The 12,353-nt window shown below is 43.3% G+C and overlaps 1 protein-coding gene across 4 annotated transcripts in view; it reads right to left on the bottom strand.

Annotated features, from left to right (window-relative positions):
* Nucleotides 1-12,353, bottom strand: part of FAM81B (family with sequence similarity 81 member B) — a 65,224-nt gene that overhangs the window by 23,255 nt on the left and 29,616 nt on the right. For all 4 annotated transcript variants that reach the window (XM_059725017.1, XM_019483542.1, XM_059725016.1 and 1 more), the window contains one exon: nt 5,862-5,980. In XM_059725017.1, coding sequence (XP_059581000.1) covers nt 5,862-5,980 — 119 coding nt within the window. The remainder of the gene's footprint in view (nt 1-5,861; nt 5,981-12,353) is intronic.

Here is a 12,353-nt window from a genome sequence, read left to right on the forward strand (position 1 = left end):
ATTAGGACAAGCAGTTGATCCAGGCTGGGAGATCCAAGATGAGAAAAGGAACAATAAGCAAGGTGTTACAAGCCAAAGGCTTTCAAAGCACAAGTTTAGAAGTTCCAAGCAAGCCAGAGGCATAAGTCTTCTACTGTCTGCTCTGAAATTATATACCCAGTGTGGGTGAGGCCTCCCTGAAGGATGACTCTGCCTGATTACCTCCAGTTGGGGTCTGGGATGGGATCAGCCCCAGCTGGTCCATGGCTCACTACACAGGGGTCAGGCCTCTACTGCTGTCACATGGGCAGCATGAGTCCTTTTCCCACTGCACAGGCAGTAGTTCACCAGACCCTCTCCCACTGCTCTGCTCTGCCTCATCCCAGAGACCCTGGTTGCAGGAGGAAGATGCAGCCTTCAGGCCAAGAGCTAGACAGCCCTACACTAGGAGAAGAAACTTGAGGCGTGATGGGTCTAATTCACTATGAGTGCAGGTAGGTACAACTCTGATCGGGTTGGCAGAATTGTTTCAGCCCTTATATAGGGTTGAATTTCACCATATAACTCTGATGATCATGATCTGCTGGAATACAGAAGGCCAACAAAATTTTAATTATGTTGCAAAAGCGTGGGGTAGATTTCTAAAAGAGAGCAGTAAGGAGATGTACATCTGAAATGAAAGTAACATAATTTTGTATTAAATAAGTAGGTAGCAAGGGATTTTCAAAGCCATGTAATGGAATTAGGTATCTAGCTCCCACTGAGTTCGTAATTCCCTTAGGATCCTTTGAAAATCCCAGCTCTAAGTTTTCTGAAAAAGATTAATAACATTTGAAAGAAGAGGATTAAGAGTTTCATGTCAATAAGAAATATTTTAAGTTATAAGAAAACAATAATCCAAAAAAAATTAGACATACAGGCTATTTATTAAATGGATTTTAAAGAGACAGTAACAACAGGCTGAGGGCCAGTCTCTTATAACTGAGTGAAACCCACCAGTTCTGCAGAAACAGTGGTATACTAGCTACAGTACTGCTTAATGAAACCTTGGGGTCCATTACTGGCTCTGCCCTTCTGAATGACCCTCAATAGGTCATTTTTCCTGCCTGTTCCTCAGTTTCTTTGCCTGTGAAACAGCGTAGGAGAGGGATGGGACATTGAGCAGGCAACGCATGGCTATCCAAAATGGAAAGAGGAAGGGCCTAGCTAGCCCATGACTTTTAAAAGGCCAGCACCCAGGGCAAGCACCCTTTGGTAGTTTGGCATTTCTCTTTGATGGAAACAGAGATACTGAATGTGGGCAGAATGGGAGTGTGTAAAGTTGGGAAGAAATATGGGGTGAATGTTGTTTTCTTTTATGGAGGTAGTGAATGTAGATTAGGAAGTGAGGTTGGTAGGTATGCTCTCTTTGGTTAAGAGATAGGGGAGTGGATTGCTTTTAAATTTGGATTTTTTTTGGTTGGAGGCATTTGTTTTGTTATAGTTTCCAATTTTATATTTTATCCTCTTTTTATGAGTTTTCTTTTCTTTTATTGTAAACCACTCTGAGTCTTTTTGGAAGGGGCAAATATGTATAATAAAAATTAATTTTATGTACAAATAAGGTATATACATTTGGGCATGCATGTTTTGGAAATTTGCCCTACAAGTGTACCTTTGAAAAGAAAGTTGGATAGTTGGATTTGTGAAGTTTTACTGGAGTGAGAGGACAGCTGATTTAACTGCTTATTTAGTTCAGGGTTTATAAAGAGGAAAATAACATCTGTCTAATGTGAAGTTTCTGTTTCTGAGAGTAACAGAGGAAAAACTAAACATTGTACATATAGTAGTGAAAAAAGCTTTGAAAGATATATAAATTTAAAAAAACTCTCAAGATTTAAGTACACATATATATTTTTTGAGGTTCTTCTTATTTATATAGTTAAGCATTTAAATATAGGAATAACATAGATAAAGAGTCTCAAAGATTCCTACTACATGTTTAAGTCAAAGTGGGCAGTACAATGATGTAATAGTCTCTAGTATAGGTTGCAAAAACTCCTGAAAGACCTAGTTACTGGCTCTCAATTTATAAACCAGTTTTTGATTGGTTATATTGGATGATGCTTCTGATAAAGTTCTGCACTTTTTGATTTACTTTGATGGACAGAATTGCATGAGAAAAAAGAACAGCAAGAATTTAACCTTCAGCATTATGTGTAAAGTCCATCTGCTTGTTCCGTCTTTTGCTGATGGGAGTGAGGATTATGTAATTATATTCATGGAGGCATCTGTTTTGTTAATGTGTATTGTCTTGTTTTGCTATGTTGTAACATATGGCCTTGTGCCCCAAGTCACTTGTGCATGGGTTTATTTGAAAAATTAGAAAATAATCGGAATATACAACTTTCTAAAAGCAAACATCAGTTTGAGAGAGATGCAATGATAACTGAGGCACTGGAAGTATTTTTTAAAGACATCATTGTCATGCTATTCAGAAATACTTGTATAGTTTAGAAAGGCTTAGATTATTTGATGACCTAGATACTGGTTGATATTTAGACAGTACTATACCATGCAAAGAACAAGAATGACAAGTTATGGAAAAATGTATTTGAATTACAAGATCCAATGCAAGCTATATGTCCAAATGCAGAAGGAGGAATTATCTGTCATAACAGAAGGTCATGGTCCATTCCATCCTAGTTAGTTTTAGGTTAAAGGGTGCTAAATTTTAAGTTTAATGACAAACTACACTTATGGGTAAGCCACTGTTTGTTTGCTTTTTTATTTTTTAAGCTCTATGTTTAAATTCTGTATGTATAAAATAGAACATGTAAAAGTATGGCTATGTACATTTTGTCCCCACCTACACTAGGTTATAGAAATTCCAGTTTGAATTCTAATCATATTGCATTCTTCTTACAGTGGAGATCAAAAAATATGACAGATGAAGCTAGTATTTATGATTATAGCTATGCTTTGTTTTTCAATATTGGGTTACTTCTCATTTTGATGGTCCCACACACTATTAATTAAAACTCAGCATATCTAGAGAGGAAATTTAAGTAGCAAGCAAAATGCAGCTTTTGCTTATAAGGTATAAATCACTGGTATCTGTACCATACTTTAACCAACAGCAATCATTCATGTAAAACTCCATTACAAATTGACTGTTTGAGTGCAGCTAGTATAGCCAGTCCTTGTGCTGCAACATCAGTCAGTTTTGCTGAGGTTTAGAAGACTTGTTGTTTGCTCTTTTTTTAAATAAATGGAATCCTTGGACTCCATTCCTAGAACAGGATGTCAAACCCACTCTTTGTGAGATGACAGTCAGTTACATGGTACTGATTATTGCTGCCTTTCATAATAGATATGACATCATGGAATGGATAAAGCAGGAGAAGGAAGAAGGAGCTAACTGAAAGGAAGAAAATGCTTTTTTATAGATTAAAATACCTTTGGATTAAATTGTATTCTCCTACATATAAAGCCATGGAAGGGCAGGATTTAGATGGTAATTCCTTAATACCCACAGAGTTTTTGAGGCATTCTTCTGTTCAGCAGTCTCTGTATTTCATTGCCTTGTGATAACAACTCTAGGGATCATTAAACACTGTCTTGAGCATAAGTGTGGACACTCTGCTAAGAGATTCCATACATCATACCAAAGAAGCAATGTGATGAGTCTATCCAGAAAGAGGGAGGTCCTGGAGAAACTCATAATGGTGAAGCCAACCAAAGCAGTTCTGCTGGTGAGTCAATCCGGAAAAATAAACTGTCTCATAATCAACAATGGTCTGAGTATTATGGTTCTTGTACAGATTAAAGTAGGCCACAGAGAAAGTTCACTGAGAGGCCACAAAATAATGAGGGACACAGTATTTCAGTATTGGTCTTGACCATGTTGTATACAGAGGAAAAATCACCTCCCAGTTCACACTCCCTGCTACCTGGTATATACAAATGAACAGATACATTGTATATACAAGCATTAGTCTTGTTTGCCACAGAATTGCACTGGGAGTTCATGTTGAATTACTTTGCTAGTATTATCACACAATTCTTTTCAGAATAACTGTTTTTCAGGAAACTTCAACAGGTGTGGTCTTTATTCCTTGTTCCTAGATATATAACCATGCATTTGGCTGTATAAATTTGTTTTGTTTTTTGTGTTTGAATAGGCCCAGGTTGCCAAGCAATCCACATTGCTCTGTAGCATTCCCACACTGTCAACCACTGTGCGGTCCACACGTTTGGTCAGCTGTGATCCTAGTTAATTCATATCTTTCATTAAAATGTTGACTAGTGTCAGGCCTAGTATTGATTCCTGTAGAACCTCACTAGCAATTCCCTCATTCACTGATGATAACCTTGCTTTTTGAGATTTCTCTTAGCCAGTTCTTTATTTACTTGATGTGTGATTTATTTTGTTTCATATTATATAATTTTTATTATTACTTTTTAATTGGGATGTTGTACAGTACTAATTCAAATATGTTACAAAAGTCCACATGAATTACACATACATTTTCATCAACCAAACTTGTAACCTGAGCCTTTTAGATTTATATGTTGCCTTGAGCCTTCCAGGGAAGGCTTATGTCTTCCCTTGCACCCTGTAGATTTCTACAGTATGCCCATCACGTACTCACTTAAAAATACTGGAATAAACTTCACAACTGGAAGGAATCTACCTCTTTTGCCTCTAAGATGCATTCTGTCTCTGGGGGTAAATGCAGATACCTTAAACAGAGGACATGGACACACATACATTTGAAGCACTCTAATTTGGAGTGCTTCAGATTTGAAGGGCTTCAGTGACCCACAGACATACAGTCTCTAATTATGCCCCCTTGTCAGAGTGCTTCAAAATTGCAGTGGTGGAACTCTGCAGCCAGGAGGAATGATACCTAGTCCTCCAGCATCCTACAGTGCTCTGCTCCCCTTCTTCCCTCACAGTAGGTGTGCACAGCTAGTGAGTGCTCTCCTGTGTACTTGGCAAGTCTGGTGGCCTCTGGCCTCCCAAAAAGACTGGGGCCTTGGAAGACCAGACTCAGGGACCATGAAGTGCTCCGGAAGTTGCTCCTCTCAGGCTACAGAGTTTGCCAAGGACAGCAGAGCACACTGAGGACTATTCATTGTCTGTCTGCCCTGCTTTCTCAGATTTCTTTTCTCAGAAGAGCACTGTAAGGTGTCAGAGCAACTCCCTGTTGCACTTCATAAAATGTGTAGATGTTGCAGAAAGCACTTGGAGAAAGTGCCAAAAAGCCACATTAAAGCATCTGATCTATACAGACGTTGGGCAATCTGGGTCCAACTAACACGATGCCACTTCTGGGCATGTACTGGGTTCAGCGTTGGGGCGCGCAGATTTTAAAACATTTTTTTTAACACCTCCAAGCATTAGACACTTTTAAAATGCTTCTTTGACTGTGAATGTCTGTATGCTTACTGTTTGAAGTGTTTCAGAGGCATTTGGAACATTTCAAATGTTACATCTATATAGGGCTGGAGACTAGCACCACTACTGTGCCATAATTTAGGAACAGAAATGAAGAACTGTGTTGTATGTTACTGAAAATGCAGAGGAGTTTAGGTGGGAACAAGTGATTACAAAAGTTGCAATATAGCTATCACATAGAAGATAACATGTCTAAAAGATTAAGTTTTAGGGAAAGAACTGAAGCAGAAAGATGTAGGCATTTTTAATGTGTACCATATGATTTGCTCACATATGAACTCTTCTGCTCCTTTACACTAAGCATGTTTTATATTACTTTGCTGGGATACAAGGAGCCTTAAAATAAGAATAAAATATATTTATACCCACTTTAAAGCTCTAATGGCACTCAATAATGAAGAAGTGCAAAGGGGAATTGGATCCATCATGTTTTACTTACCTAGCCACCCTTCCACGCAAGTCCCCAAATCCTTGTAGATACTTACAGTCCAGACTTTGAACAGCAAAATTAGTTCCTGTAGTGGTATGATCTCTGGTTCTTATTTGTTTTTCCAAAATCTGTAAATCCATAGGCACACAATGTTAACGTGTTCAATTTACCATTTCATTATTTATCATTTATTTTATTATTTTTTAACAAATATTAACAATACTTTCCATTACTAGGGGCAAGTAGAGTAACAATTGCTATCTAAATCATACACCAAAACCACATTTTAAAACAGCATGGTTAAAGTTCAGGTCCAAGAACTAAAAAATTAGGAACAGAATCTTAGACAAGTAGGACTGGAAGGGACCTCAGGAGGTCATCTAGTCCAGCCTTCTGCTCCAGATAGGATTACCTTGACTAAACCATCCCAGTCAAGTATTGCATGGAAATTCCACAGCCTCTGTGGGTAACCTGATCCAATGTTTAACTACCCTTAGAGTGAGAAATTTCTTCCTACTATCCAATATAAATTTCCCTTGGTGCAATCTAAGACTTAAGTCCTTCTCCAGTCTATAAATAGTCTATAACTGTCCTCTCTATAATTGCCCTCCAGGTACTTGAACAATATTATCAAACCCCCTCCTTCTCCCTCTCCCAAACTTTTCTTCTCCAGGTTATAATCCTAGACCTTTCAGCCTTTCCTCATAAATCATGTTTCCCAGGCCCCTAATCATTTGGTTGCTCTCTGATGAACTCTTTCCAATCTCTCCACAATTTTCTTGAAGTGTGGTGCCCAAACAAGACACAGTACTCCAAGTGAGGCCTTGATAGTTTCAAAGGGGAAGAATCACTTCCCTTGGTTTGCTAGAGACAGTCCTATTAAAACAGACCAGTGGGATACTGACTTTTTTGCAACCAGGGTACACTGTTGGCTTATATTCAGCTTGCCATCCACTGTCCTCTTTTGCTGTACTGTAGCCTAGCTAGTCATTCCCCAGTGCATAAGTCTGTTATGTTCTAAGTGCAAGACCTTGTATTTGTCCTTACTGAATTTAATTTGATTCACTTTAGACCATTCCTCCAATTTATCAAGGGCATTCTGAATCTTAACTCTAACCCCCAGAATGTATGCAGAAATTCTCTGTGCAACCCTAATGTAGCCCAATTGTGCCTTCCTATGTTTCTATATGTAAGATATCTAGTAACATATTCTGTAATTATGGGATCACACACTTTTTTTCTTTCTTTCCATAGGACTTCAGCCTCATTGGGCATGTCCAGATGAGTGCGCACATGCCTCTTGCCCCATCTCAAACCCCTTTGAGGTGGGGCAAGAGGCACATGCGGGAATGAAAAAATGTTCCCCGTGCTGCGAGTTTGCAGCGTGGGGAGAAAATTAGACCACTGGATATCCAGGGGTCTAAAAAACCACTCCGCAGAAAAGCAGAGCAAGGCACAGCCCCAGACCATGCCAGGGAGTCAGTCCTCCAAAAGAAATGCTCTGGTGTCAGCCAGAGCATCTCTTTTGTTCTCCTGCTGCCTCAGCCCCCGGTGCCATCCAAGGTAAGTGGGGGGGGGGTTGCAGGGGGATGTGGGGGTTTTGGGGAGTGGTAGGGGGGATGTCCCCAGGGCTTTGGGGGGTATGGACCTAGCCAAGCCCCCTGAGGCTCACTAGTCCAGCTTTGCACTGGAGCAAGTCACAGGGCTCCAGGAGGCATGCACAGGACCTGTGCCTCCTGTAGCCCTGTGACCTGCTCGTGTAGAAAGCCAGACTAATGAGCCACACGGGGCTGGCCCAGGTCCTGATGCACACCCCCCCCCCCCCCACAAGCACAGCAGGACAGAGGCAGGACCCAGTGCAGTGCACGGGGACTGTGTACCATGCCCAGCTGAGTCCTGCTGGCCCTGGGGCTCCTCTGCTGCCCGGCTGGGCCAGGCCCTTGGTGGCAGGACCCGGCGTGGCATGTGGGGACCGCATGCCAGGCCCAGCTGGGTCCTGCCACCCTTGGGGCCCCTCTGGCGCCTGGCTGGGCCATTCCCATGCTGGCAGGACCCAGCTTGGCACACGGAAACTGCGTGTCATGCCAGGTTCTGCTGCCATGGACCCAGCTGGGCCAGGCCGGGCAGCAGGAGCAGCCCCAGGGCTGGCAGGACCCATCTGGTTGCAGTGCACGGTCCCCGCCTGACGTGCTGGGTCCTGCCGCCCTGGGAATGGCCTGGCCAGGTGGCAGAGGGGCCCCAGGACCCAACTGGGCCTGGCACGTGGTCCCTGCATCCTGCTCTGGGTCCTGTCACCATCGCCTGGCCCTGCCAGGTGGCAGAGAGGCCCCAGGGCTGGCAGGACCCAGCTGGGCCTGGCGTGCTGTCTCTGCATGCCACACCGGGTCCTGCTGCCATGGCTCAGAGTGCCCCACTCCTGCTGCTGCTGCTGCTGCTGCAGGTAAGTTATGGGCCCTGGGCAGGGGGGCTGTGGCCCTCCAGGGGAAAGCTGGGAGCCTGGGCAGGGGGGCTGGGGCCTGTGGGGGATAGGGGCTATGGCCTTCCAGGGGGGAGCTGGGGCCCTGTGGGGGGGGGTCATTCCATGTGCTATGTGGGGGGGCTGTACCCTGTGGGGGCCAAGGGACCCACCCCTCCTGGGCAGCTCCCCCGACACCCACAGTCCCCCCAGCAATAGCCCCACACCTACCCACACACCAATCCACATCCTTCCACACACACCTACCCGCCTTCCCCCACACCCCTTCCCAAACCCTTCCCACAAACACCACACCCACCATGTGCGAAGAAAACCAAAAGCACACATCAACACATATACATTTTTAGAATTTATTTTATCATAATGATAGAGACACTGGTAGGCTTCCACATTGCTTTAACATTGTAAAACATATACCAATAAAGCATTGCCCAACTGATCGCTCTCGGTCTCTCTCTCTCTATAGATAAATATTTATGTTTGTGTACGTGTGTGTATAGAGTGGTCTTTTGTTTTAATTGTGGAAAAACATGGATTTGGGGGTATTTTAAAAAATGGATTTGGGATGCTGCTGCAGCAGTTCAGCTGGCACAAAGGGTAGTGTCCCTAGGTACCAGTTGGCTGGGCCCCAGAAGCTCCTGAGAGCGAGTAGCCCTGAGCTGCTTGCCATGGCAGCTTTTTGTACTGCTGGGGCCAAGACAGGTGCTGACCCCGGGCTTTAGCTCCCGCTGGCTGCAGATCTGGGAGGAGGCAGGCAGGGTTGTTTTGCCCCAAGTAGCACAATTTGCTCCACAACAAAGTGCCTGTTCGAGCATGTGCGTTCAATGGGCACGTCCACGCATGCAAGCACTTGTGCTTGCAGCAGCCCAAATAGGGGCGGTGCAAATTTGAGCCGGGGCTTTTTGCCTTAGTGCACGTGCTCGGACATGCACTTTGTTGTGGAGCAAATTTTGCCACTTGGGGCAAAACAACCCTGACTGCCTCCTCCCAGATCTGTAGCCAGGAGGAGCTAGATCCCGGGGCCAGCACCTGTCCTGGCCCCAGCAGTACAAAAAGCTGCCCTGGCCAGCAGCTCAGGGCTACTCACTCTCAGGAGCTTCTGGGGCCTGGCCACTTGGTACTTGGGGATACTACCCCTTGTGCTAGCTGGACTGCTGCAGCAGCATCCCAAATCCATTTTTAAAAATACCCCAAAATCCACATTCTTCCACAATTAGAACAAAAGAGAGAGACAAAGGGGGATTGATCAGATGGGCAATGTTTAATTGTTATATTTACAATGTTAAAGAAATTTGGAAGCCTATTAGTGTCTCTAGCATCATAAAAAAATAAATTCTAACTATCTATATGATTTAATGTTTGCCTTGGGTTTCCTTATCACATGATGGGTGTATGATGGGGATGTGGGGTTTGCAGGAGGGGGGTGGGAAGGGGGTGGGAGGATGTGGGTGGGTGTGGAGGGATGTGAGTCACTGTGTGGGTAGGTGTGGGGGGACTGGGTGTGGGGGCTGCTTGGGAAGGGTGGGTCCCCTGCATGAACACCACAAGCCCCTGGCAGCTGGCGGGGCACCATGGTGCTGGTGGCAGTGGGAGCATGGTGGCAGTGGTAACTGGGAGCTCCCGCAGACACCGTTGGCACTGTCAGCAGCAGGGGGAGGGGTGGTGAGCGATGCGCACCCACAGATACCACCGGCAGTGACAGCGGTGGCCAGTGGCGATCACTGACTGCCCGCAGACACCACTGGCAGTGGGGGATGGCAAGCGGCAAACGCCTACAGGCACCACCGACAGTGTTGGCAGCACCTTTTCTGAGGGGGCGCACTGCCATGCTCAGGGAGTGCCTATGCATCGCCAATGGTCCCCTGCCCCACAAGGGCAGAGCCCCCGCCCAGCACATGGACTACCCTGCCTGCAGGGTCCCAGCCCTGCCCAGGGGCCACAGGTTCCTGCCCCCACACTGGTCTCCAGCCTCCTGCCCTGACCCAGTTTTTTCCCTAGGGTTTTTGTTTGACCGGGTCTAATTTTCTCCCTGCGCTGCAAGTTTTCAGCGCAGGGAACATTTTTTCATTCCTGCATGTGCCTCTTGCCCGGCCTCAAAGGGGTTTGAGACAGGGCAAGAGGCACGTGCGTGCTTGTCTGGACGCATCCATTGAGTGCACAGCAAGAATGTTGCTCACTTAGTAAGTGGATATTGAATACTTTATTTTATCCTCATTCTTCATTGTAGGGGCCTTTTTCCTTATTTATTGCAAAATATTCAAATCCTACTCTGAGGACAGAATTGTTAACGTCTGTTTTGGGCTTTTCTCTAACATTCATCACACACACTTTTACATAGCCCCATTTTTTAAGGGAGCATTGTTTTTTACCATTTTACAGGTGGGGGAAATGGGGCTCAGAGAGAATAAGCTAAAAATATCTCCTAATTTCAGTGCCCAGTTTGAGAGATCTAGTAGTACCTGATGTTTTTCAGAGCACTTAGGATAATACGTCATTTAATACCATCAGAGCATGGCTTTGTGGGTTTTAAGATAAACAAAATAATATACTTAATTAGTCTTATTCTTAGAAATGGATTAATTGCTTTGGTTGATTCTGAAACAAAACAAATGAAACACCATCAACCCCCAAATTATTCTGAGGTAGGCAAGAGATATGTTATTACATGGTTAGTCTGGCAAAGTTTATAACTGAAAACAGGAACTAACAATGGGAAGTGTCAAGTAACCTTAGCAGGCAGCTTTGGCTTATATTACTGTCTCTCTAATATGACTAATTGTGTTATACTGAATGTTTTAAGATAATTTCTAATCTGAAAAGGAACAATGACCCATGTATTGTCATATCAGCAGATTTTTTTCAAGATATCTGTTGATTGGAACCATGTAAAACATTCAGTGTGAAATTAATAACACTTGAGAATTGCCCATTTTCAAATTCCTGGAGCTTCCTCAAATGTGCAAATGCTTAATACATTTTCAAAACAGTAAAATGATCATCAGATCTTGTAACAGCTTTCTATTTGTTACACTATCCGAACAAATAAAGGCAACTTTTATGGCACATTTCAGATTTTGAACTGACTGTGGAAATAATAGAGATGAAAGCCTGAATCCCTGATGGCTGGAGCCTGCTCCGTGTATTCCTGGGGGCAAGCAGAAGTGATTCTTACTTGTATTTGCACAATGGGAAGACAGGAAAACAGAGATGTGATGCATCTTTTTCCCTGCTTTTCTATTATACCAGCTAGGTTATAGGGTAGGCATGAGGGCCCCACCATCAGGGAATACCTCCAGCACACAGGACCCTTACATCAGTTTTGTACCATCTTCTCAGTACAAAGAGACATTTGAGCACTAGTCTGAGGAGAGAGGTACATGAACTGAGAAGGATATATATATATATATATATATATATATATATATATATATATATATATATATATATCTGGGGAAAAAATCATGAAAATCTTTTTAGCTTCAGTGACTATATATATGGTGACATCAGAGATATTGAGCCCTGCCCCCACATGTATTTTTGGTCTGTTACAAAAATTTTATTTTTAAAAGGTCAGATGTATTAGTGCAACTCCAGTGACTCATCTAAAGTATGTTTGACAATGCAAATGTGATGTGATAAATCCATAAAGATAGAAACTTGAATGAAAAACACATGCTCTTTAGCATAAGTAGCATGAGTATCTCATTCATTACAATGGACAGCACCAACCTCCTGTTTATTGAGACGAATCAATATTTCAGTTCTTCAGCTAATTCCCTGGGCTCCTAACAGTATTAAATTCCCAGAACTAGTTGGCAATGGGGGAGTGAAATACACACAAACCCTGTACCTGTCAATTATTAGCCTGTATTCACTCCTTTTTAAGTGAATCATTATTATTTTATAATCATAGAAGAATGGACAATGTCAAATGCATTTAATTTTTTTTTAATTTGATATTTCTCCCTGCGGATTGAAATTCTCTCTTAGGAGCTTGAATTATGTTTCTGTTCTGTGCTTGACAA

This window comes from Alligator mississippiensis, chromosome 3 (genome assembly GCF_030867095.1).
Source record: "Alligator mississippiensis isolate rAllMis1 chromosome 3, rAllMis1, whole genome shotgun sequence".
Classification (NCBI taxonomy): Eukaryota; Metazoa; Chordata; order Crocodylia; family Alligatoridae; genus Alligator; species Alligator mississippiensis.